This window comes from Xenopus laevis, chromosome 7L (assembly GCF_017654675.1).
Source record: "Xenopus laevis strain J_2021 chromosome 7L, Xenopus_laevis_v10.1, whole genome shotgun sequence".
Lineage (NCBI taxonomy): Eukaryota > Metazoa > Chordata > Amphibia > Anura > Pipidae > Xenopus > Xenopus laevis.
This window is the reverse complement of record NC_054383.1, coordinates 49,288,738-49,311,864: the sequence shown is the minus strand read 5'-3', so window position 1 is coordinate 49,311,864 and position 23,127 is coordinate 49,288,738. Positions and strand designations below refer to the sequence as shown.

General features: G+C 35.9%; 1 protein-coding gene across 2 annotated transcripts; it reads right to left on the bottom strand.

Annotated features, from left to right (window-relative positions):
* Positions 1–6,420: 6,420 nt before the first annotated feature.
* Positions 6,421–21,960, bottom strand: LOC121395732 (collagen alpha-5(IV) chain-like). Of its 2 annotated transcripts, XM_041570009.1 has the most exons (15): positions 21,726–21,960; positions 19,019–19,093; positions 14,446–14,520; positions 13,019–13,093; positions 12,224–12,298; positions 11,759–11,833; positions 10,729–10,803; positions 10,450–10,524; positions 10,260–10,334; positions 9,144–9,197; positions 8,887–8,958; positions 8,645–8,719; positions 8,479–8,553; positions 7,131–7,208; positions 6,421–6,727 (listed from the first exon to the last, which is right to left on the bottom strand). In XM_041570009.1, the coding sequence occupies exons 1-15, from the start codon at positions 21,886–21,888 to the stop codon at positions 6,588–6,590; spliced, it is 1,257 nt and encodes a 418-aa protein (XP_041425943.1). In that variant the 5' UTR covers positions 21,889–21,960; the 3' UTR covers positions 6,421–6,587. The 2 variants fall into 2 exon arrangements, with proteins under 2 accessions (XP_041425943.1, XP_041425945.1); XM_041570011.1 differs by lacking the exon at positions 8,645–8,719.
* Between the last annotated feature and the right edge of the window lie 1,167 nt (positions 21,961–23,127).

Here is a 23,127-nt window from a genome sequence, read left to right as displayed (position 1 = left end):
CAGCAAGATAAGAATGGCCGCAGGCAAAACCATCAGAAAGCTCATTACCAATACAGTGGCGAAAATCACAAGTAAAATGGTCCACGACACCAGAACTGTTTGTTCCATTGTATCTGAAGATACAAAGATAAAATATATTAAAACAGGTGTGACACTACATCCTGTCTTGTTACTTCTTGCACTAGACCAAATAACATCTGAAATTTAAACTCAGGGCAGGAACTAGGGGTAGGCAGAGTAGGCACTTGCCTACGGCACCAGATACTTACCTTCTCTGCTTATTTCCCCTAGTCCGGTCCCCTCTGTGCCCAGCTGCGGACTGTGAAAGTGCCTATTTGCGCTGGTGCGCATGCATGAGCCTTCTTGTGCTGGTGTGCATTCCCACTCGCACGGTGTGCCTGCGCGCCTACTCACCCTAGTGCGCATGTGCACGCCTGTTCTGCACAGTGGCCGGTCAGGTTGCCTAGGGCTCCTGCCCGACCTGGCCTACACTGTTTAAACTATAGTCACATTCAGCTTTCTGACACAAAAACCAGTTCACTGAGAAGCTACTGAATAATTTGCTGTTCCTTATCTAACAGCAGTCAGCAGCTAGTGCAATGTAGGGGGGTTGTTTATAAAGGACTGCTGATTTATTTTGACTGTGCTCTGTACAAGTCAGGAAGTAGAATGTGACTTTGGTTTCATTATATTACATTTTTAATAGGCAAAAAGTATATTCAGCACAAGCCATACTCATTGACCAAAGTTTGAACAAATACTGTTTAGAGGTTAAAGTAGAAGTCCTTATTGCAGAATATTTAGCTTTGCTGAACAGTGTGCAGCCATTTTTGTATCTGTTGTCAACAGAATAAGCGATTAAAAAACACAGCATTTGAAAAAGAAACACGTGTTGTATTCAAGTTACTGTTACCTGAAAATGCCACAACCTAGATCCATTTAATGCACACCATATTTTGCCCAAACCATGCCCCATTATTGTATCAAGATCAAGTCCTCTGGTATATATATATATATATATATATATATATATATATATATATATATATATATATATATATATATATATATATATACTGTATATATATATGGCTGTGACCACAAAATACACATAGACAAATACAAGTGGTCCTCTGCACTCAACCCATAATCAACATATTTAGGACACTGAGACATTTTGTGCCTTCAGCTACTGAAAAATGCCTTACCCTTTAAACAAAACAGGGATTGGTTGTCCATATATTGCAATATATTTAAGCTGGCCAACTATGTCAAAGTCATCCCTGGTATGGCCAGTCCTACATTCAACTTGAATCTGATTCATTAAGAATTCTATTGCTTAATTATACATGAACTCTGTTGAGTGCAGAGGACCTCTTGTATTTGTCTATATGTATTTTGTGGTCACAGCCTCATTGCATCCCCTCTCAATGGTTTTGATTCGATTAGTGGTGAGCACCCTTGTTTGTTATAGTGTATACAGGAGCAGCGGCTAGCTCCATGTTGTAGCTCCCATCCTTTCCAGCAATAGTCAGGTGTTCCCAGTGGTGGCCAATAAAAGGGCAAAATGTTTGGCAGTTTTAACCTTTGAAGCAGCAAGTAAGTTGCAAGTAAAATTTAGTCCTTGCCTTCACTTTTAGCCATTTTATTTACCCACAGGGGTGGCCATTTACAAAACATAAATCATAAAAATAAATCCTGCACACTCGGTGCTATCTTCACACATTTGATGAGTTCCCTCACTAAACTGGGCCCCTTGTGGACTACCAGCAAAAACACATATGTTGGGGTCACCCCTGTACAATACTTCCTTTTGGGGGATAGCTCAGCTTCCTGGCTTTCCTCAACCTCTTAGACTTTTGGTCACAGACTCCCTCTGCTCCTTGCAGTTGCAGACAGCCCCCCAGCCCCTCTGGGAGTTCCTAATATAGGCAGATAGCCTTCTTGCTTTGTGCCCTGCTCAGAGAAACCTTCCAAAAAGTCTCACTAGAATTAAATACTTTTTCACAGGACAGCCTTCCTGTGGAAAGTGAGCTCCAATACGTGAGCTAATGGATCGTAGTACCTGGCTTGCCTGGTCCTTCCAGAATACTCCAGCTTCCAAGATTTGGCTACCAAAGTCTTCAAACAGAGAAACCCTTCTCTGTTTATTAACTCCCTTCCTGGCACTTACCTCTCCTACTGGGGAGAAATGAAAGGAAAACATACCTTTTTACTTATTTATTTGTTCACTCTACCGCTAGGATAGTATTGTCTGACTGCATTACAGCTTGCAATATAAAAGATGTGGAATAAGGTATAAAATACATGAATACTGTATTATTTACAGAATATTCACTACCATTTTTATGTATTGTGCACATTGAAGACTATTGTGAAAATCACACAGCTGTGTTTGACTTTGTGGCAACAACCACAGGGATTAGTTCAGCAAACAATGACTATACTACAGCTGTAACATTCCCAGATATGTTTTGGTATAGTACTTTATTTATTTAGGCAATATCTATTTGCTTTTGTTTTGCTTTCATTTTTAACTCTTAGGGGGTTATTTACTAAGCTCAGAATACCCAAAATTCACAGAAATCCGAAAGATTTGTGATTTCTGTGTTATAATAGGCTTAAAAAAAATCACAAATTTTTCAGAATTTATTAAACCCCGAGGGCTAAAAAGCCAGAATATAAAAACATGGAATCTCAAACCTGTCGAAGTTGCATAAAAGTCAATGGGAACAGTCCCATTGATTTTTGGTTGTGTCGGGGGTTTCAGGCAATTTCACTATGTTTTCTGAGCTTTCGGGTGCTTTCGAGTTTTTGTGGAAAATTCATGAAAAAATCGTGATAATCTGAGCTTTTCCCACAAAGGTAATTTTCGGGAAAATGTAATAATAAATAAGCGTTAAAAACCCAAGCGGGTTAGATCAGAGTTTGCAGCAGCCGATACTGAGATAAATTCGGACCTTGATAAATAACCCCCTTTGAGTGGAACAGACATTTAAAAGATAGAGCATTATACTGAAAATACATATGGTCTTCAATCCAGTCCAATATATCACATTTCATAATAAATGTAAGTAATTTCATAATAAATGTAAGTCACAATTCAGAGCAACATACCAGCTTAACTACATTTCTTAAAACTATTGCATGTTTCAGTTTTGGTTCACCCCAGGTGAAGGAGTGGTACTGCAACATTGAATATAATCCCTTAAAGCAGGAGTGCCCATACTTTACTAATGTGAGGTCTACTTTTAGCAATGTTGTCCCATTATGATCTACATCCATAAAAGCATTGTTAGCATTCTGTTCCATGGGAAATATTACTTAACTATTATATTGATTTATGAGAGAATTTATATTGCTATATTTAACAACTATTTCATATCTGAATGAAAAGCATGAATAGGAAGGTGATTTGGACAAGCTGTTTGTTGACGGTGCCTTGAGATCTACTGATCCCCAGCTAAAGGTCTACATGTAGATCCCGATCTACTTTTTGGGCACCCCTGCCTTAAGGAGATGCATTGGATTTAAATCTAGTGTGAAAATTAATGTGCTATATAATTATAATGTGTAAATAATCATAAAGTGTAAAACATTTCTGGACAGAAATACAATAAATTATGGGGTTTGCAAATCGTAGGAATAAACCATTATACACAGTTAACCTAAACAGTTGTTACATACCTCAAACAATTATTATTCAGGGTCCAGATATATAATGACAACAAATCTTCTGTCAGGAAGAAACTTGATTATTACACTGTAGTATGTATCTTCATTACAAATATCATCCAGGCAATAATCCAATATATGTCATGCTTTATTGCATTCAGCTCCCTGGTTATGACAATTTAACTTTAGTGTAGATAATTCTAAATCCGTAATCAGTAATTCCAGCAAAATGGATATCTTCTGGAAAGTGGATGCACTGCTAGTAAGGCACAAATGATATTAGAATATCAAGCTTCTATTTACAGAGAACAGAAGGGATTACAGAAGGAAACACCTGTGTTTGACCAGCTCTCATCATCTCTAGATCTGATTCAAAAGGTATGAAGGGATGTTGTACATGGTGCAAAGTTACATAAGGTTGACTTTCGTCACACAGGGTATAGACAAATGAAAACAGGTCAGGGTATTGTCTGTTGCATTTCCTAAATACTACTTCCCTGTTGTTCCTGTGAATTATAGCACGTACACTGTATCAGTTACGGTTGCTTAAGAACTCTTATATGTCAACTGCAAAATAAATTATTGGCAGGAAGACAAATATATAACAATAAGTTTATACAGAGAATGTAAAATGTTGGCTGTGCTTCTGGCATTGCAAATAAATACCTTATTCATGCGTTATTGCTTAATCACAGATGAAAGCTAATGCAACACATTTACAGTTCTACAGTGTCTCCAGAACTAATATGTTTTTCCAGGAAAAGTATGCAAGGGAGCCAAAGTCCAAACCTTACTGGATGTTGCCAAAATAGTAGAGTGTAAGGGAATGTAAGGGAATGTGGCCACAGTCAGTGAAAAAAAAATGGTTATAAAATATCGGTTTACCTTTGCCAATGATGATAAATTTGTGGATAAAAACCTACTTATACTGTAAGGTCGATGGGGCAGGGACGTCCTTCCTACTGTTTCTTACCATTTAGCACTTAATCTCTGTGTATTTATACTTATTTATTTAATTTATTACAATGCTTGTCCTCCCTGTGTGTAATTTTCTACATGGCTTGTTAAACAGTGATTTTAATGTTATTAATAGATAAGCAAGGTAAAAAAAATAGGGAGAGTCTTTTAACATGGGTCATTTCAAGAAAACCATGGAGCATACATGCATTCAAAGACAATGCACTTGAAGTATGAGACTGGGAGGAGTGCTCCCATTTTGTAAGAGTTTAAAAAAAGGAAGCCCATTGTTTTTTTTTCTATAAAAGGGACCAACCTGATGTTGATATGTACAGAAGGGACACAAATGTTAGACAGCAAGAACTAAGCCCTGGATCTATGCTATCTATGTTACTATGTTATCTATGCTTCCACGAGTAACCAACTATTAAAGACTTGGAATCACTTTACCTGCAGAATCAAACCTATAAATCTATAACCAATAGGACATAAGAAAAAGCTAACAGCATCACCACATCATAAAACAATTTTAATTGATTATTATCAGTGATGAGCGAATCTGCGCTATTCTGCTTCACCAAAATTTTTTACTAAAAAGTAAGTAGTTTGCCAATCACTGATTTGGGCAAATCCTACAAATGTGCTCTGATTTGGCCAAATCCTGAATCCCTAATATAAACAAGTAATAGATACATGTAAATTAAAAACTTCCTGGGGGTAGAAGGGTGAAAGATCACTATGTGATTTAACTTGTCTTAGGAAAATTAGCTACTGACACCTTGTTAGCAAGAATAACGACTATGTGTCATCTTGTGATCCTGAAATATGTATTTACAAACCAATATAGTGGAAAATTGTGCTCAGTGACCAAAAAACATGGGGGAGCTAATACAGTGATCCTAGCATTTGGCTACATCCACAACTATTCAGTATACTAGGTAATTAGCTTCTCCTGTGTTAGGATACGTTACTAGTGGATACACTGACACATAGTGGTGATTTAAATGTTTACCATGTTTATCTTTGTATGTATGGGCAGCAGTACTGCTACTTCTAACATCGACTCAGTACTTTAATTGATGTAGGATAAATTGGTCAGCTTATGGTTGGTCTGGTTATCCCGAGACAGAGGATGGAATAAACTATCCTAACACTGGCACAGTTCTTGAAAACTGGAAACTTGACCCCCAGATGTAGCAATATAATTTTTCTTGTTCTGACTATTCTTGCTCAATTGAACATCCCTGATGTCTACGAAATGATGTGTTACAGACTGTATGTACCCGACTCTGACACTAATAAATGCATAGGTAATACTAAAACGAGCTGATATGTTACATTGCCTTAGAGAGTATTGTATTTTCTATTGGCAATCCAATTTAAAGCTTAGATCTGAATAAGGATGGGGTACCAAACCTACAGTATACCCTTATAATATATACAATTTATTTCAAACTTTATCCATGAACTCACAGCAAGAGAATGTTTTTCGAGAAACTGGGTCATGTTTTGTTTCTCTGTGATACAAGTTAAAAGGAGAGAAAAATATATAGATTATATATACAGTATAAAGCTGCATTTAATGTCTTGTCAAATATTTTTTGTAAATAGTATATTGACAGAGGTGACAGTGTTATGATGGCTAAGCATTTTCTTGCAGGTGAATTTCTATAGGAAAGCCAAGCAGTAACCCAAAATGTGATAAACAGTAGTTGTGACAAATGCAAAACATCAGAACCATCTTTATATGCTTTGAATTTTATTTTCTAAATACAAGCTTCTATAACAATATAACAATCTTCTTTTAGTAATTTTAAACAAGTAAATTCAATGAATGGAAATAATTTATTACATTTTAATTTGATTTTCAAGTGAGTAAATAAATATCTATAGAAACCAGAAATGTATATATGCTGGCTTTATTCTCCATAAGGCCACGGCCAGGTTGACATAGTTCATGGTGTTATTCCTGGAAATGGCACTGCATCTGCAACTATCTTCAAGGGTTTATTTAGAAGCCTCTGGATCAGTCCCTTTCCTTTAGTACCCTGTGGCTTTTCACCAGTCTTTTGAGTTTTTCCTTGTAACTGAAGCACTTAATAAGAAAATTTGGTTTATTACAGGGTGTAATGTAGTACATAGTGTAAGCTAATTTTTAAATTTGACCAATGGACATCAGCAATTAATTTGCTTTTAAGAATTTAAAGATTTATTACAGTTATTGTCATAATTCATCTCATAAAATATAAATACAAATTTATTTGATTATGCTTCCGTAAAATATAAAATAGCAATTTTGCTGATGTCTACATGAGAAACATTTAATAATATCCTCAAATACAGTACTTGACATGTACGTGGCATATGCTGTCCATTTTTAAATTAATGTAAAGTCATCCACCCATCTATTAATTCTAATTTTCATTCATCATACATTTACCATATAATATTCCATCATCCATTCACCATATGACTATATAATGTAACACTCTTGTTACCTGATTCCAGTCTTGCAATACGACGATATAGCTCTGCAAGAAGAGTTTGCAATGTACTGGCAGTTGGTCCAGGAGTTCCTTAAATAATAATTACTAGAATTATTTTAAGGATTTTATAATATATATATATATATTGTATGTAGTCATTATATAAAAGAAAATGGTTTATGAATAGAAAGTTGGTAGCGATGGGTGAATTTATTCGCCAGGTGCAAAGTCGCGGTGAATTTGCTTGATTCGCCGCCAGCACATAAATTCGCGAAACGCCCGCGAAAATTTTCGGCAAAAATTTTCTCGAAAAAATGGACGCCGGCGTCAAAAACGGGCGCCGGCATCAAAAAAACTGCCGCCGGCATCAAAGACGGGCGCCAGCGTCAAAAAACTAGACGCCGGCGCCGTTTCGTGAAAACGGCGCAAATTCGTCCATCACTAAAAGTTGGTAAATTCAGACCAATGCAATTTTAAATGCAAAATGCACCTTGTATGAACAATAATTCTACTTCTTATCACATTATAAAGACATGAATAGATTGTAAAAATTCATTGCAAGAATGTCAAAAGATGTTTCATAAAGTACTATCATAATGTAATATATTCTGCCATTATCCTTGTACAATTGTTGATGTTTGATGAAAAGACCACCGTTTCCATGGGCCCTTATGGTCAGGATAGTACAAAAAGACACAGGCAAGTGTCTAGGCCAGAGATTGTTTGGTCATATGCTGATCATTTGAGTAGGGTAAATGAATTGCTCATTTATACCTTTTATTTACAAAACTCACAAACTGCAAATCTTGGACTAGTGCTGAAATAAGCTGGCCGATTTCAGCCCCTATGTGGGCAGTAGCCTCCTCTCCTTTTTGCTTCTGGAACTATTGTGTCTGCTCTGGTGCAAACACACTTGGCGTGAAATGCAAAGTCTCATGTTTGCACGGCCACACCATATGGATCTCGGCCTGCTGAGAAACAGGTCTAGAATCAGCTCCCCTGCTGCTCCTCTACTGCTGCTCTGCCTGCACCCAGAAACATTACCTCCAGTCGGGTGCAGACAGACATGGTGGATTTTGAAATGCATGAAATGCAAGATCTCTATCATTGGTGCCAAAATCCACCTCATATCCAAATGGTGTGACCCTAGCCTTAGGTTCTATATAGTTTTTATTTTATTATCTTTTATTCAAGGTGTGATATAATTTCCAAAGAATCTTTGATGTTTTGCATTTTGTATCTGGGTCACTACAATGAGGAAAAAATATAATTTTTTGTGTGTCTAAGCATCAAACACCATTATCATAGTATGTAAATACATGGCTAAAACACACAAATGTCTAAATATTCATTGTTTTACCTGGTAAGTTTAATGGTCCTGGAAGAATACCATTTCCTAATGGAGTCTCAATCTTCACCTGAGGCACCTGGGTCCCTACAATATGGAACAATATTTGAAAATATTTGTACTGAAGTGCTTGGTGACTAAATAAAGAATGTGTAAATGATTGTAATCTAAAACCTACCAGGTAATTTTAATGGTCCTGGAAGAATACCATTTCTTAATGGATTCTCAATCTTAACCTGAGGCACCTGGGTACCTTCAATATGGGAAAATTTTTATAAAATATCAGTATTTTGTACTGATGCTTTTTAAGAAGCTAGCAATAGATGTATTAAGTGACTAAAAAAGGAAAATGTGTAAACGTTAGAAATAATGACTAGCTAATACAAATAACTAATAAGAAATGTACATTCATTTGATTACCAGGCAAGTCTAGATTTCCAGGAAGAGAATTTCCCAGTGATGTAGGAATTTTCACCAGGGGTATCTGGGTCCCTGCATAAAAGCATCAGGGTGTATATGAGAGGGGAAAAGGGTTGACATTTAGTTACAGTAGAACTCATCCCACTCACAGATGATTAATGTCAGCAATTACCTGTTTACATGAATTTATATAGTCTGTCATGGTTAATAGCTACAAATCTTAAAGCCCAAAACACACCAGAGTTCCATCGTTTTACCTGGTAAGTCTACATTTCCTGGAAGGATATTGCTTCCCAATGGAATTTGAGTTCCTGAAATACATAGATTATATCAAATTACCAGTGTATATGGAAGTGAGAAGAAATTGTGAAGTTAGTAGTGATGGGCGAATTTGCGAAAACGGCGCCCGTTTTTGACGCCGACGCCCGTTTTTGACGCTGGCGTCCGTTTTTTCGGAAATTTTTTTTTTTGACGCCGGCGAATTTTTGCCACAAATTTTCGTGGGCGTTTCGCAAATTTATTCACTGGCGGCGAATCGCGCAAATTCGCCGCAAATTCGCGCCTGGCGAATAAATTCGCCCATCACTAGAAGTTAGCAATAGACAATAATGAAATTAAATAATCAAAAATTAGCTAGAATAACAACAAGTAATAAGAAATTAGCATAATTGTTAAAGAAGCCCAATTCTTTTCTGTCCATGTTTAATGCAATATTCATTGTAGATAAAAATATTGGCTGTAAAAAGCAATGTCAGCAGCTGCAAGCACAAACAAGGTCTTGAGCTGTCTGGTAAGACCCCATCTAGAATATGCTGTGCTGTTTTGGTCTCCTGAACCCAAACAGGACATTGAGAGGGTCCAAAGAAAAGCAATTAAGCTGATAAAAGTTAAGGAAAGTCTCAGTTATGAAGAAGACTGGCCAAGTTGGGGTTGTTTATGTTGGAGAAGCAGCACATAAGAGGTGATTTGATAACTATGTATACAAATATAAAGGGATCATATAATAATCTCTCTAATGCTTTATTTACCCGTAGGTGCTTTCAGCTGACACAAAGGCATCCATTCCAGTTAGAGGAAAGGAGGTTCGATATAAATATTCGGAAAGGATTCTTTACAGTGAGAGCTACAAAGTTGTGGAATTCTTTCTCTGAATCTGTCGTACTGGCTGATACATTAGATAGCTTTAAGAAGGGGGTATGAAAGATAGCTCATAGGCAAACTGGAGAGGCAAACTAGCAGTTAGGCAGGATATATATAGACATAAAAGGTTGTACTTTATGGACACGTGTCTTTTTTTAACCTAAATTACTATGTCACTATGTTATAAACATAGACAGACTATACTAAACCTTCAGATCATGCAAATGAATTACCAGGCAAATCTAAGGTCCCTGGAAGAATACCACTTCCAATTGGTGTTTTGAGTTCCACTGGGGGCAGCTGGATACCTATAATGTGGACAATACATGAACATATCAAGTATGTGGACAATACAAAGCAGTGTTTGTCACATGTCAAATATGCTTGGTCAATAAATGCAAAATACACTTTATAATATTTTACCTGGCAAGTCTAAGATTTCAGGTAGAATATTGGTTCCTAAAGGAATTTGATTGTTTATTGCTGGAATTTGGGTCCCTGAAATGAATAGATGATATCAAAATGCAAGAAATGAGATAGTAAACAGAAATAAGAAGTTACAGCAGCAATATAATGTAATATTTTTTTTTCTGATGAGAAATGCATTTTTATTAATGCCTATAACCCCCAAATTAATCAGTAAGGAGTTAACACAAAGCATTTTAATTAACATTAAACCTGCAGATCATGCAAATTAATTACCAGGCAAGTCTATTATCCCTGAAAGAATATCACTTCCAACTGGTGCTTTAAGTTCCACTAGGGGCAGCTGGGTACCTATAATGTGGACAATAGATGAAAATATCAGTGCATTTGTACTAAGATGCTATCGATAATTAGTTACAATGGGTGCAATATACCTATTTATTATAAAACCCCAAATTTTTGTCCATCCAAGTTTAATATTATTTTTTCAGCAAATAAACATTAGACAGAATAATAGAATTTGATTGTTTATAGCTGGAATTTGGGTCCCTGAAATGAATAGATTATATAAAAAAAACAATTATATGGTAGTAAGAAGAAATAAGAAGTTACCAATATAATGGATTTTTTTGTAATGGGAAACAAATTGTTATTAACACCTCTAACCACAATAATCAGTAAGGGGTTAACTCAAAGTATTTGTATTAATGTTAAACCCACAAATCATGCAAATGAATTACCAGGCAAATCTAAGGTCCCTGGAAGAATACCACTTCCAATTAGTGTTTTAAGTTCCACTAGGGGCAGCTGGGTACCTATAATATGGGCAATACTTGAAAATATCAGTGCATTTGTATTCAACTGATTTAAACAATTAGCTGAAATAGGTGCAATTAATCTATTTATTAAATGAGCCCACATTTTTGTCCATCAATGTTTAAAATTATTTATTCAGTAACTAAACATATTAGACAGACTTAGCCTACTTTTATCCTAAAGACATACATCATAGCTCAAATATAATTAATCGTAAAATGCAACACACACTTTATCACATTTTACCTGGCAAGTCTAAGATTCCAGGCACACTATTGCTTCCTAATGGAATTTAATTGTTTACTACTGGAATATGGGTCTCTAAAATTAGTAGATTATATCGAAGAACCAATGGTAGTGAAAAGAAATTAGAAGTTAACAATATAATGTAATGGACATTTTCCTGATCAAAAAATATTTGCTATTAATGTAACCCCTAAATGAGTCATTAATAATAATTTTAAACGTGCAGACCAGGCAAATGAATTACCAGGCAAGTCTATGGTCCCTGGAAGAATACCACTTCCAACTGGTGTTTTAAGTTCCACTATGGGCAGCTGGGTACCTATAATGTGGAGAATACATGAAAATATCAATGCATTTGTACTAAGATGCTATAAATAATTAGCTACAATGGGTACAATATGCCTATTTATTATAAAAGCCCAAATTTTTGTCCATCCAAGTTTAATATTATTTTTTCAGTAAATAAACACATTACCAGACCAATGGAATTTGATTGTTTATAACTGGAATTTGGGTCCCTGAAATGATTAGATTATATAAAAAAAACAATTATATGGTAGTAAGAAGAAATAAGAAATTACCAATATAATTGATTTTTTTGTGATGAGGAACAAATTGTTATTAACATCTCTAACCACAATAATCGGTAAGGGGTTAACTCAAAGTATTTTAATTAATGTTAAACCCACATATCATGCAAATGAATTACCAGGCAAGTCTACGGTCCCTGGAAGAATACCACTTCCAACTGGTGTTTTAAGTTCCACTAGGGGCAGCTGGGTACCTATAATGTGGACAATACATGAAAATATCAGTGCATTTGTATTCAGATGATTTAAATAATTAGCTGAAATAGGTGCAATTAACCTATTTATTAAATTAGCCCAATTTTTTGTCCATCCATGTTTAATATTAGACAGATTTAGCCTACTTTTATCATAAAGACATACATCACAGGTCAAATATAATTAATGACACTTTATCACATTTTACCTGGCAAGTCTAAGATTCCAGGCACATTATTGCTTCCTAATTGAATTTGATTGTTTACTACTGTAATTTGGGTCTCTAAAATTAGTAGATTATATCAAAGAATCAATAGTAGTGAAAAGAAATTAGAAGTTAACAATATAATGTAATGGACTTTTTCCTGATTAAAAAAGATTTGCAATTAATGTAACCCATAAATGAGTTATTAATAATAATTAGTGATGGGCGAATTTGCGCCGTTTCGGTTCGCAGAAAAATTAGTGAATTTTGCGCGAAATTCGTGAAACGGCGAACAATTTGCGAAATCGCACCGGCGTCTCGTTTTTGACACTGGCACTTGTTTTTTTGACACCGGCGCCCGTTTTTGACGCCGGCGCCCGTTTTTTCTAAAAAATTTTTGACGGCGGCGAATTTTCGCGGACGTTTCAAGAATTTATTCGCTGGCGCAAATTTGCCGCGAATTCGCCCATCACTAATAATAATGTTAAACCTGCAGACCAGGCAAATGAATTACCAGGCAAGTCTATGGTCCCTGGAAGAATACCACTTCCGACTGGTGTTTTAAATTCCACTAAGGGCAGCTGGGTACCTATAATGTGGAGAATACATGAAAATATCAGTATATTTTGCATAGTTACAGAAGGATTCATATAATTTATATACAGTATAATCTATAATCTATGTTAGATTGGGGCAGGGACCTCCATCCTCTTGTCTCATTGACAATAAGCACTTAATATGTATTACAACTATACTTTGTATTTTTGTATTTTTATACTTATTTGTATTTATTATTGTATTGACCCCCGTTTCTTCTACTAATTTATTGTTCTGATGTACAATGCTTTGCCCTCAAGGAGCGCTATACAAATAGAAACATACATACATAAACATACATACATACACAATCTTAAAATCACTGTAGCCTTGTATGTTATGCTTATCCAAGAAGACATCAAAGACACTCTTAAAGGCAGTTTTGAGGCACACCTCTGCACTCTTTCCAGCTCATTAATATCCTTCTTAAAGACTAGACTGAAAACTCAAGGTACAGCCTAACCAGGGATCTATACAGATGCAAAACTGTGTTTTCATCACTTGAGTTAATGCCATTAATAAACAATTAAAAAAGCAAAGGTCCAAGCACAGACCCTCACTGTACACTGGTCCAATTAGAATATGTTTACATTAATCTTTGAAATCTATCCTTCAGCCAGTGATCAAATGCTTTAGATCACATCCACTGCCATCCCAGTGTCAATGTTTCTGCTCACCTCCTCATAGTTGTCAATTAAATTTGTCTGGCAACATATGCACATAAAACCATGCTGCCAAAAACTCATAGGGGCATATTTACATATGGTCAAATATAGAGGGTTAATTAACCCTCGATATTTGACTGCCGAATGTAAATCCTTCGACTTCGAATAACGAAGTTGAAGTATTTACAGCAAATAGTTCGATCGAACGGTTAAATCCTTTGAATCATTGTGACATTTATATTTTATATATTTAGCATCTTGTGTGTTGGTCCCTCAGCTAAGTAACTGATAACAGAACAGAGTATGTGCAGTGAATCAGCAGAAAAGAAGACGAGGAGCTACTGGGACATATTTGGGGACACAGATCTTTACTTCTAAAGGGTTGTGGTTACTTTGGGCTGGTATAAAAGCCCAAAACACAATGTACAACATTTCTGGCTAGTTTTTTATTTAAGCTTTAGTTCTACTTTAATAGTGAACAACTCCTTTAAGCAACACTTTGCAATAATAATTGCCTGCTGAGTCTTGGTAAATTATAATACCAGAGACATCAAAAAGATACTCAAAGTGTATTGTCCATAGGAACAACTATGGATAGATTAACATACTCAACATAAAAATACAACATTGATTAATAATAATTAATAATACTGGGCATAAAAAGCAGAGTTTGTTTTACCTGGCAAGTCTAAGACTCCAGGAAGATTACTGCTTCCTAATGGAATCTGATTGTTCACCCCTGGCAACTGGGTACCTGTAACAAAAAAAATAAATACATACATATTAGTTTAACTTATTCAGATACTGAGAGATTTTAGGAATGAAATATTTGGGGGGACCACACAAATGCAAATGTTTTTCCTTATGTCGCCTGGTTTAACAATTGGGCTATCACAAATTCTAAACACAGAGATGTGTAATCATATTTTGAGTAAATCTTATTTTCCACAAACATTGCAATATAGAAATTGTAATTATTTTATATACATGAACTTAGATACACTGATATGTTGGTAAAAGTATGATGGTAAATGAAGGCTCATGTATGGGGGATAGATTTATTATTAACTAAGGGACAAGTTTGGGTAGAAAAGTGAGTTCTCTACTTTCTTATATATATAAATAAACACTTTTTTCATTAATAAGTGAGTGTGAGCCTTTGATATGCTTAAATATATATATTTCTTTTTTTTTTTCCTTTTAAAAAAGAGATTTCACTATAAACTAATGCATTTTCCCTTTAAACTAAAGTTATACTGATACACTGAAGAGTTAGAAAACAATAATTGTGTTGTATGGTACTCTTATGTCTCATGGATGATTAATTAAACATTACTGCAAACTATTTTACTAATTGTCTAAATTTTGTAATATACTGTAGTAAGTATTATAACTTTCTAACAATATAAAATTGTTCCTGCATTAAGAAAAGTACTATATAACACATTAAGGACTGGATTAATTCCAACTATCCTGCTGAGTAACAGATACAAATCTTATCACAAAATACACATATATATCACCATTTGTACTCGGGTAAAAGGCAAGTCAAAATATCAACACGAGTAAGAGCAAGTAAGTAATTATTTGCATTATTGTTATGTTTTGGCATGACAATGAAATCCCAGTGCAAAGCTAGATGAATTTTGACTAGAACAGTGAAGCGCATCCACCTTAGCCAGGGGCACCAAGGCTATAGGAACTCTACTAATACCCCTGAATAGTGATGGGCGAAATGGCAAAAAATTTGCAAAACACATTGAAGTCAACAGGCGTTAAAATAATTTTGAAGCTAGCGACAATTTGGTCCAAGTGCATTAAAGTCAATGGCCGTCCGAATAATGTTGATGCGCGACAATATTGATGTGCATGACAGTTTCGCGAATTCCTTTACGGCAAAATCGTGTCTGTCAAAGTTATTCACCCATCACTACCCCTGAATGTCGAAGAGACTTATCTTTTTAATTAGGTGGTGAACTGGTAACAGACATACTGCAAAATAGATGCAATCTAATATTCTAAGAATCACATTTATCAGTTCATTCCTTACTAAGAAAATCCCCTTGCCTTCCCTGAGTGAGTTCTCTACTCTTTTTTTAACCATGTATTTTTAATCAAAAAAATCAAACATAAAAAGTTTGTGCCAAATATATATATATACAGTATAATTCCAGCATCTAAACAAGCGGTATTAACAGCATTAAACTCAAAATGGCCAAATCAGAGGAGGGAAATTAAATCATTGTTGTAACCCATAGCTGCAAATAAGCATGTAGCTTTCACCTGTCTATTTAGAATAACAACAGCTATTGTCTCAGTGTTGCAGAGGTACAGGTATACATCAATCAAAAACAACCCAAAACTTAAATAAAGAAAAATGTGCTCAGTGCAATGTGTAAAGTGCACTTTCAGACACATTGACCATATTTTTTATCCATAATGCAGGGTTTTCCATAATTCCAATGTATGTGTGGTAAAGAGAAGGCTAAGGGGGAAATTTACTAAAGGGCGAAGTGGCTAACGCTGGCGAAAATTTGCCAGCGTGACATCATTTCGGCACTTCACCAATTTACTAACGGTAGCTGGCGTAAATTTGCTGGCGTAATTTCGCCAAGGAGACTCTGGCGCAACTTCGAACTCTAACGCCAGGCGAATTTACGGTCTGGCGAAAGAGCGTTACTACGCATATTCAGTAAGTTTTTGATTTTACTGACCGTTACCTCTATTGCCAGACTTGCCTTCGCCACCTGAGACCAGGCGAAGTGCAATAGAGTAGATAGGAGTTCCTCAAAAAATAATTTAACATTTTTCTAAGTCCCAAAAAACGCTGGCGTTTTTTCCTATTTAAAGGGTGATAGACTGAAAAAGATTGTAAATTTTTTTTTTCGGGTATCCTCCTTCCCCCCTACATTTGCTAACATATAGCACCTAAACTATACTGTGGGCACATGTGTAGGGCAATATAACAACTTTGATATAATTTTATTAAGGTTCCCTGGCCTTGTGTAGTGTAATGTATTTGCTGCAGCATATACGGCCATAGTACTTTAACTGCACGCCGTATGCTAATTAGCCAACGCTAGCGTAACTTCGAACTGCTGAGCGTAATTTCGCTGGCATTCGGTACCCTGTGCACAAATTCGGATCTTTGTAAACTAGCGTTGTCCAGGCGAATTTACTCCTGGCAAAGTGTTGAGATGTGCGCGAAGCCATCGCTGGCGAATTTTCGCCTGTTAGTGAATTTGCCCCTATGTGTCACATTTTTGTGTGCGTGCTTCGTCACAAATCTGATGCCATTGAACTTGCTGTCATTTCTGGCACCTGCCATCAAACTGACGTGCCCAGTTCTATAGAATCTAGTTTTCTATACCAAGACCATTATGGGAAAACTTCAAAGGTGGCTTTTGACACAAGTACTTTCGATGAATAGAGTATATTCACTGCATGCCTTTCTGCACAGCATAACTGAAACTTCACTTAGTAATTATAAATTAGTCCACCTATCTTTTGACTGCTTGTGGGTCCATAGATTTGGTGAATTTTTAATAGTAGGGTCCAAGAAAACACATTTTCTAAAGGCTTTTGATTTTCCACCAGGGCCAACATAATGAAAATACATAATAATTTCAAGAATTTGTTCTGAAGATTATTAGCTCTTTGGGTAGGGACCTTTCCTACTAAGTATTGAAATTCCTAACACTAATATTTTCCAAATATTTGCAATCTATCTTATTGATTTAATCATATATCAACTTTACCCCTGTAAAGAACTGTACAAATGTGTGAATATATAAATAAAGACGTACAATAAACAGAAATATATGCAATTATGCATAATCAAATACTATGGCATGATGGTTTCATGGTAAGAAACCTAAAGCATTATATCCTAGAAACCCAAGAATAATAGCATTTCTCTTAGTTTTTTCATTTATACCAATGCCACCTAAGATGATATTGTGTTGCTTGAAAAAAGCTGAATACTAGTATAGTAGAGTGGATAAAGCTGACACTCAGAGTTGGCATTTGTTTTCTCCATTCTGGAGAGATAACTACAGAGCTAGAAGGCTAGGGGACAGGTTTGAGGGCAGTTTAAGGCAGACACAGTAGGGAAGTCTGGTCAGAATTGGGCCCCTCAGACTAACCACAATGGCCACCCAATAGTTCAGTGTGTAATGCAGGTAAGTGTTCACAGGAGTCTCTATCACAAGACACAATAAAACAGTCTAAGGAGAAACACATTTTGCGAGATCTAAAAAAGGGAATTAGAAAAAATACCTCCTTAAAGTGGAGTTTTTTAATTTTTATAGGTTCAGATTTTCCTTTGTAGTTCAACATTTGCTTATGTCCCCATATTCCATAACAAGTTATCAGTAAATGAGCAGCAAATTACTTCTCTCTGTATCCACAGGTATGTACCAAAGGCCAAACAAACAAATCAATACTCTTTGGCCCTAGGATAACTGCAGCAAAACAATATCTAACTATTTACACAACAAGCCAGTTGGTCAGATAACAGCTAAATCTATCTGTGTAATAAAGAACATAGCACAAGTTTACCATATCTCTTTTCTCTGAATGTGGAAACTTATACAACCCATATTATAGAAGATAATGTATTCCTACATTTTTAATGAAACCAGTGTGGCCTTAGGGAGTCGTTTGTATGTCTCTGCCCATAATTCCTTGAATGAAGGTTAAAGCTTGTTACTTTTGGTTTTAAGGCAGTGTTTTTTTTTTGTTTATGTGCGTAACAAAAGGCATGTGAATACCTTCTATTTTAAGATGGCTTCTTACTGCATAATTACTAGCTGAACCTCATTTTCATTTTAGGTGACTTAAAGGGCAGCACTACACTTTTTAACTGGAACCATTAATATGGGATACATATGCAATTAACAGTGTTACCAAGATTTCAGCACAACTGTTTACATGTGATTTTAAAGGTGTCCTTTATTAACACTTTATTGTTGATAACACAACAAAAGCTGCTGGAGGCATAGGAATATTTATCTGAGCACAAAAGTTACTATTATTTATTATAGGATGGATTGCTATCACCTTTTTAGGATACCATATGTATAAATGTATAAAAAGTGATTTAAAATGGTCAACAGTGTTGATGTGCAAACCTGTCCCAAATTCAGATGTCAGAATGCCCTCAACAACAAAGTTGAAAAATAATCATTAAACAGCAATTTAACATCCAAGAAATGTACTATAATTTGTACCATTGCTTTCCTGTTGCGTACCTGGCAAACCCAGTGATTCTGGATGTACATTTGTTAGTAGTGGCACTTGATTGCCTATCAGTGGCACCTGGGTTCCTGCAATAAAAAATACTCCACATTTTACCTGGGTATTGTGATTCCAGATGTTACCAGATCATTTAAATAATTCATAAATTATAGCAAATAAATTAACTGACAAAGAATGCACTGAAATAATATTCACAGCACATGGTTCTTTAGCAGTGTGGGTGACTCAGGGGCACAAGTAAATCATTAAACAAAGCTATAATTAGCCTGTTGTCTGCTACTATATCTAGTAAAATATTGCTACATCTGGTTTACCGAAAACCATTCCATGAACTTTACCTTTGCCTGCTGCATCAAATGTTCTTGAAAAAAAATATTTATATTTAAGACAAAACCAGTATTTGTACATACGGTTCTGAGCTGTCATCACTCAGTGAACAGCAGGATCCTTCAAAATGAAACCAAAAAACTCATGAGACCCATCACCAACAGCTAAAGGTTAACCTTACTCAGATGAAATAAGAGCATGGGCATAGACAACATCCAGTTCTCCAAATATTGCAGAACTGCAGCTTTCAACTCCCTTCCATCAGCTAAACTTTTTGAGGGATGAGATCATCTCCAAAGGTTGGAGCTCCAAAAATAGAGAATCCTATATTTACTAACTATATATGATTGTGACTGGATTTTTTTTCTGCCCAAATGGGCAACTGGAGTAATGTGGCCGAGATGGAAACCACAAACAACTCAATGTCAATGTCTTCTAGTCACTCTATCAATTTTTAATAATTGTATTTTTTTTGGGTACAAAAAACTTTAAAGTACCCTGCAGCTGGCAAGTAAATGGCTCATTAAATGTTTTACATGAACTGGTACTATTGGCATCTATGGTATTTGGGGATAGTAAGGGATGTCTGTGGTTGTTCTGAGCTCCTTTCTCTGTAGAATTGGGCACATCTATTTGCTCCTAACAGTAAAGGGCATAAGTATTAGAAGCATGGTGCATTGTGGAAAAAAATATGGTAGTTTGTGCCTGTTTTGTGCAATTTGCACCTTCACCTTTAGTAAATGAATCATAACATGCTTGTAATTCACCAGCTGTAACATTATACCCTTATTCAAAATGTTAACTTTTAAATGCTAAAGAAATCATCTTGTATCCTCTTTGGGGTCAATTTTCTAATACAATATGTCTTATACCGGTGATACAGGTGACTCCTAATAAAAAAAGATAATCATAATGAAAGAAAAATTGATGCTACACAACTGAAAGCAGTGTTTGTTCCTTTCTGCACTGCTGGTTTTGAAACAGTGTAGTAGAAGCAAGCTCACCCCCACCAAACACTTCATTTTCCACAATGAAAGACATCCTCCTCCCCCCCCCCACCAAACACTTCAGTTCCCACAATGACTCACATGCTGCTTCACATGACTTTTAATCACTTGGCTTCAACTGCGGGTCAGAAGTGACCCTTGAAGACATTTTTATGGCGCCCTTCTTCCCAAAAGTTCCACTGCTGTTTTGGATGAAATTGTCATTGTAATATAATCTAAACCCTTGAACATGTGAATAATAGAGCCACTATATGGAAATACATCTAGTATAGGTCAATCTAAAAACAACTTGCTGAGTAATCAATGAAGACGTTTCACTACTCATCCGAGCAGCTTCTTCAGTTCAACTGACTGGTGTGGGAAATTCTCGGCATATAGATTCTTCCACTAATCCATTTACAATGGCACAATTGTGATAGGATTATCCAATGTGTCATGCAACTCCTAGATACAGGTGTATACAGGTGAAAGAGGCAATTCATGTCAAGGTGGAGAGACCATCTCTGAACAGAGGTGGGGGCCTTCGACACCACCTGTCTGCTACATACAATGCTGTTCTAACATCTGTACCCCGGCAGATTCAGAACACTTCACACATCCATTCATGCAACTCTCACAAGTAACACCTGTATCTAGGAGTTGCATGACACATTGGATAATCCTATCACAATTACACAGAATCAACACCTCTGTGAGTTTCTTCAGATGTCACCTCTTTGAAGAGTTACAATGTGCCATTGTAAATGGATTAGTGGAAGAGTTTATATGACGAGAACTTCCCACACCAGTCAGTTGAACTGAAGAAGCTGCTCGGATGAGTAGTGAAACGTCTTCATTGATTACTCAGCAAGTCCAGTTGTTTTTAGATTGACCTATACTAGATATACTATGACCTGGATGAATGAAAATCTTCATAGTCTTATATGGAAACACACAGAACGTTGATACAATAAATGCAATCTAAAGTATCACAAACAAAAGCTGCAGATTAGACATATATCTCCAAATTTAAACTTGTGTGGTATTTGAGACTATATACAGTCTCCTATGTAATATAATTTATATCAGAAGTCAACTCAGAGTTCAGTGAAATGCTTGATCACTTAACTCAACTGGGGTTTCTAATGTTTCCATATTTACAGCAGAGGGAGCAGTATTACTGCATTAAGGCAATACTGGGTTTGAAGGGCTAAGACTAAGGCCAGTTAAGATGAATACCAATTTACTTGATGATCTTGGATGTTTATTAAAACTATAGTAGGATGAGAGTTACAATTATGTTGTTGATATACATTTTATAACCTTGCTATATGAGCAAAGGGACAACTGAATACATTATTAGAACAAAAATATACTTATTTAGTACCGATGTTCAGCGCAACATTTCCTTTAATTGCAATGGTTTCTTTCCCAAGCAGTCCATTCTCTCCCAGTTTGTCACTGATTTTAACAGCGTCCGCACAAGCTTCTGTCAGGTGAGCAATTAAAGTCACTGTATACACAGCAACCAAGAGCAGAAAGCACTTCATCCTGGCAAATCTTAAATTGAAAGAGAAACAACAGGGAACACTAAATTTAAGGAATAAACAATCATTTTAATAACTGACTAAAAACCACCAGTAAAAAAGTATACAACTTTCAACATTTCTACAGCTTTGTTCTGATGTGCATGCTCTTTAGAATGGTTTGCATATTACTCAACAAACGAGGATGTAAAAGAAGACTACAGTTACCTGATGTTGGCTGATCAGCTGAGAATAAGCAAGGGTCTTTCTTCCTTTTATAGTGCTTAAAGGTGAAATCTGATGCTGATTAATTACGGAGGATTTTCCCAGTTACACCCTGCTGTAAGTGGCTTTCATAAAAGCTATAATGCAACTATGTCCATCAGCTAATGCATTTACACAAGCGTTTTACGTTGTAAAACATTAGTAGTAAAATTTCTTATCAAGAGGGTTTTTCTTTTAACAAAGACGCAATATAATGATTATGATGACATAGGGGCTGATTCACTAAGGGTTAATTAACCCTCGATATTCGACTAGGAACCAAAATCCTTCGACTTCGAATATCGAAGTCGAAGGATTTAGCGCAGATAGTACGATCGAACGATCTAAGGATTATTCCTCGATCGAACGATTAAATCCTTCGAATCTAACGATTCGAAGGATTTAAATCCAACGATCGAAGGAATATCCTTCGATCAAAAAAAGTTAGGCAAGCCTATGGGGACCTTCCCCATAGGCTAACATTGACTTCGGTAGCTTTTAGATGGCGAACTAGGGGGTCAAAGTTTTTTTTAAAGAGACAGTACTTTGACTATCGAATGGTCGAATAGTCGAACGATTTTTAGTTCGAATCCTTCGATTCGAAGTCGTAGTCGTAGGTCGAAGTAGGCCATTCGATGGACGAAGTAGCCCAAAAAATACTTCGAAATTCGAAGTTTTTTTACTTCGAATCCTTCACTCGAAGTTAGTGAATCGGCCCCATAATGTAACATAATGTCTTGAGATGTCACTGATCACTAAATTAATCATATTTTTTTTTGTTTTAAAGAAGATATAAATCCAACTATGGCATTTTGCTTAATGAATGAAAATGTAATTCTAACTTACCAAGTATTCACTAAAGGCTTTCAGTGTCTTTAACGTCATTTGTAAATGCAATTGCTATTGAAGTCGGTATTTGTTTCTTTCTTTGCTTCTTTATTTCTTTCTGTTCTCTGGTTCTAAGACAATTTCTTATTTCTTTCTGTTCTCTGGTTCTAA

Excerpts from the sequence above, each read along its gene's own strand:
- LOC121395732 (XM_041570009.1), bottom strand. The coding sequence starts at position 21,888 with ATGAAGTGCTTTCTGCTCTTGGTTGCTGTGTATACAGTGACTTTAATT. Across the intron at positions 10,525-10,728 it reads AGGGATAATAGACTTGCCTG|GGACCCAAATTCCAGCAATA; the intron begins GTAATTAATTTG and ends TATTCATTTCAG. Across the intron at positions 10,335-10,449 it reads TGAAATCTTAGACTTGCCAG|GTATCCAGCTGCCCCCAGTG; the intron begins GTAAAATATTAT and ends TCCACATTATAG.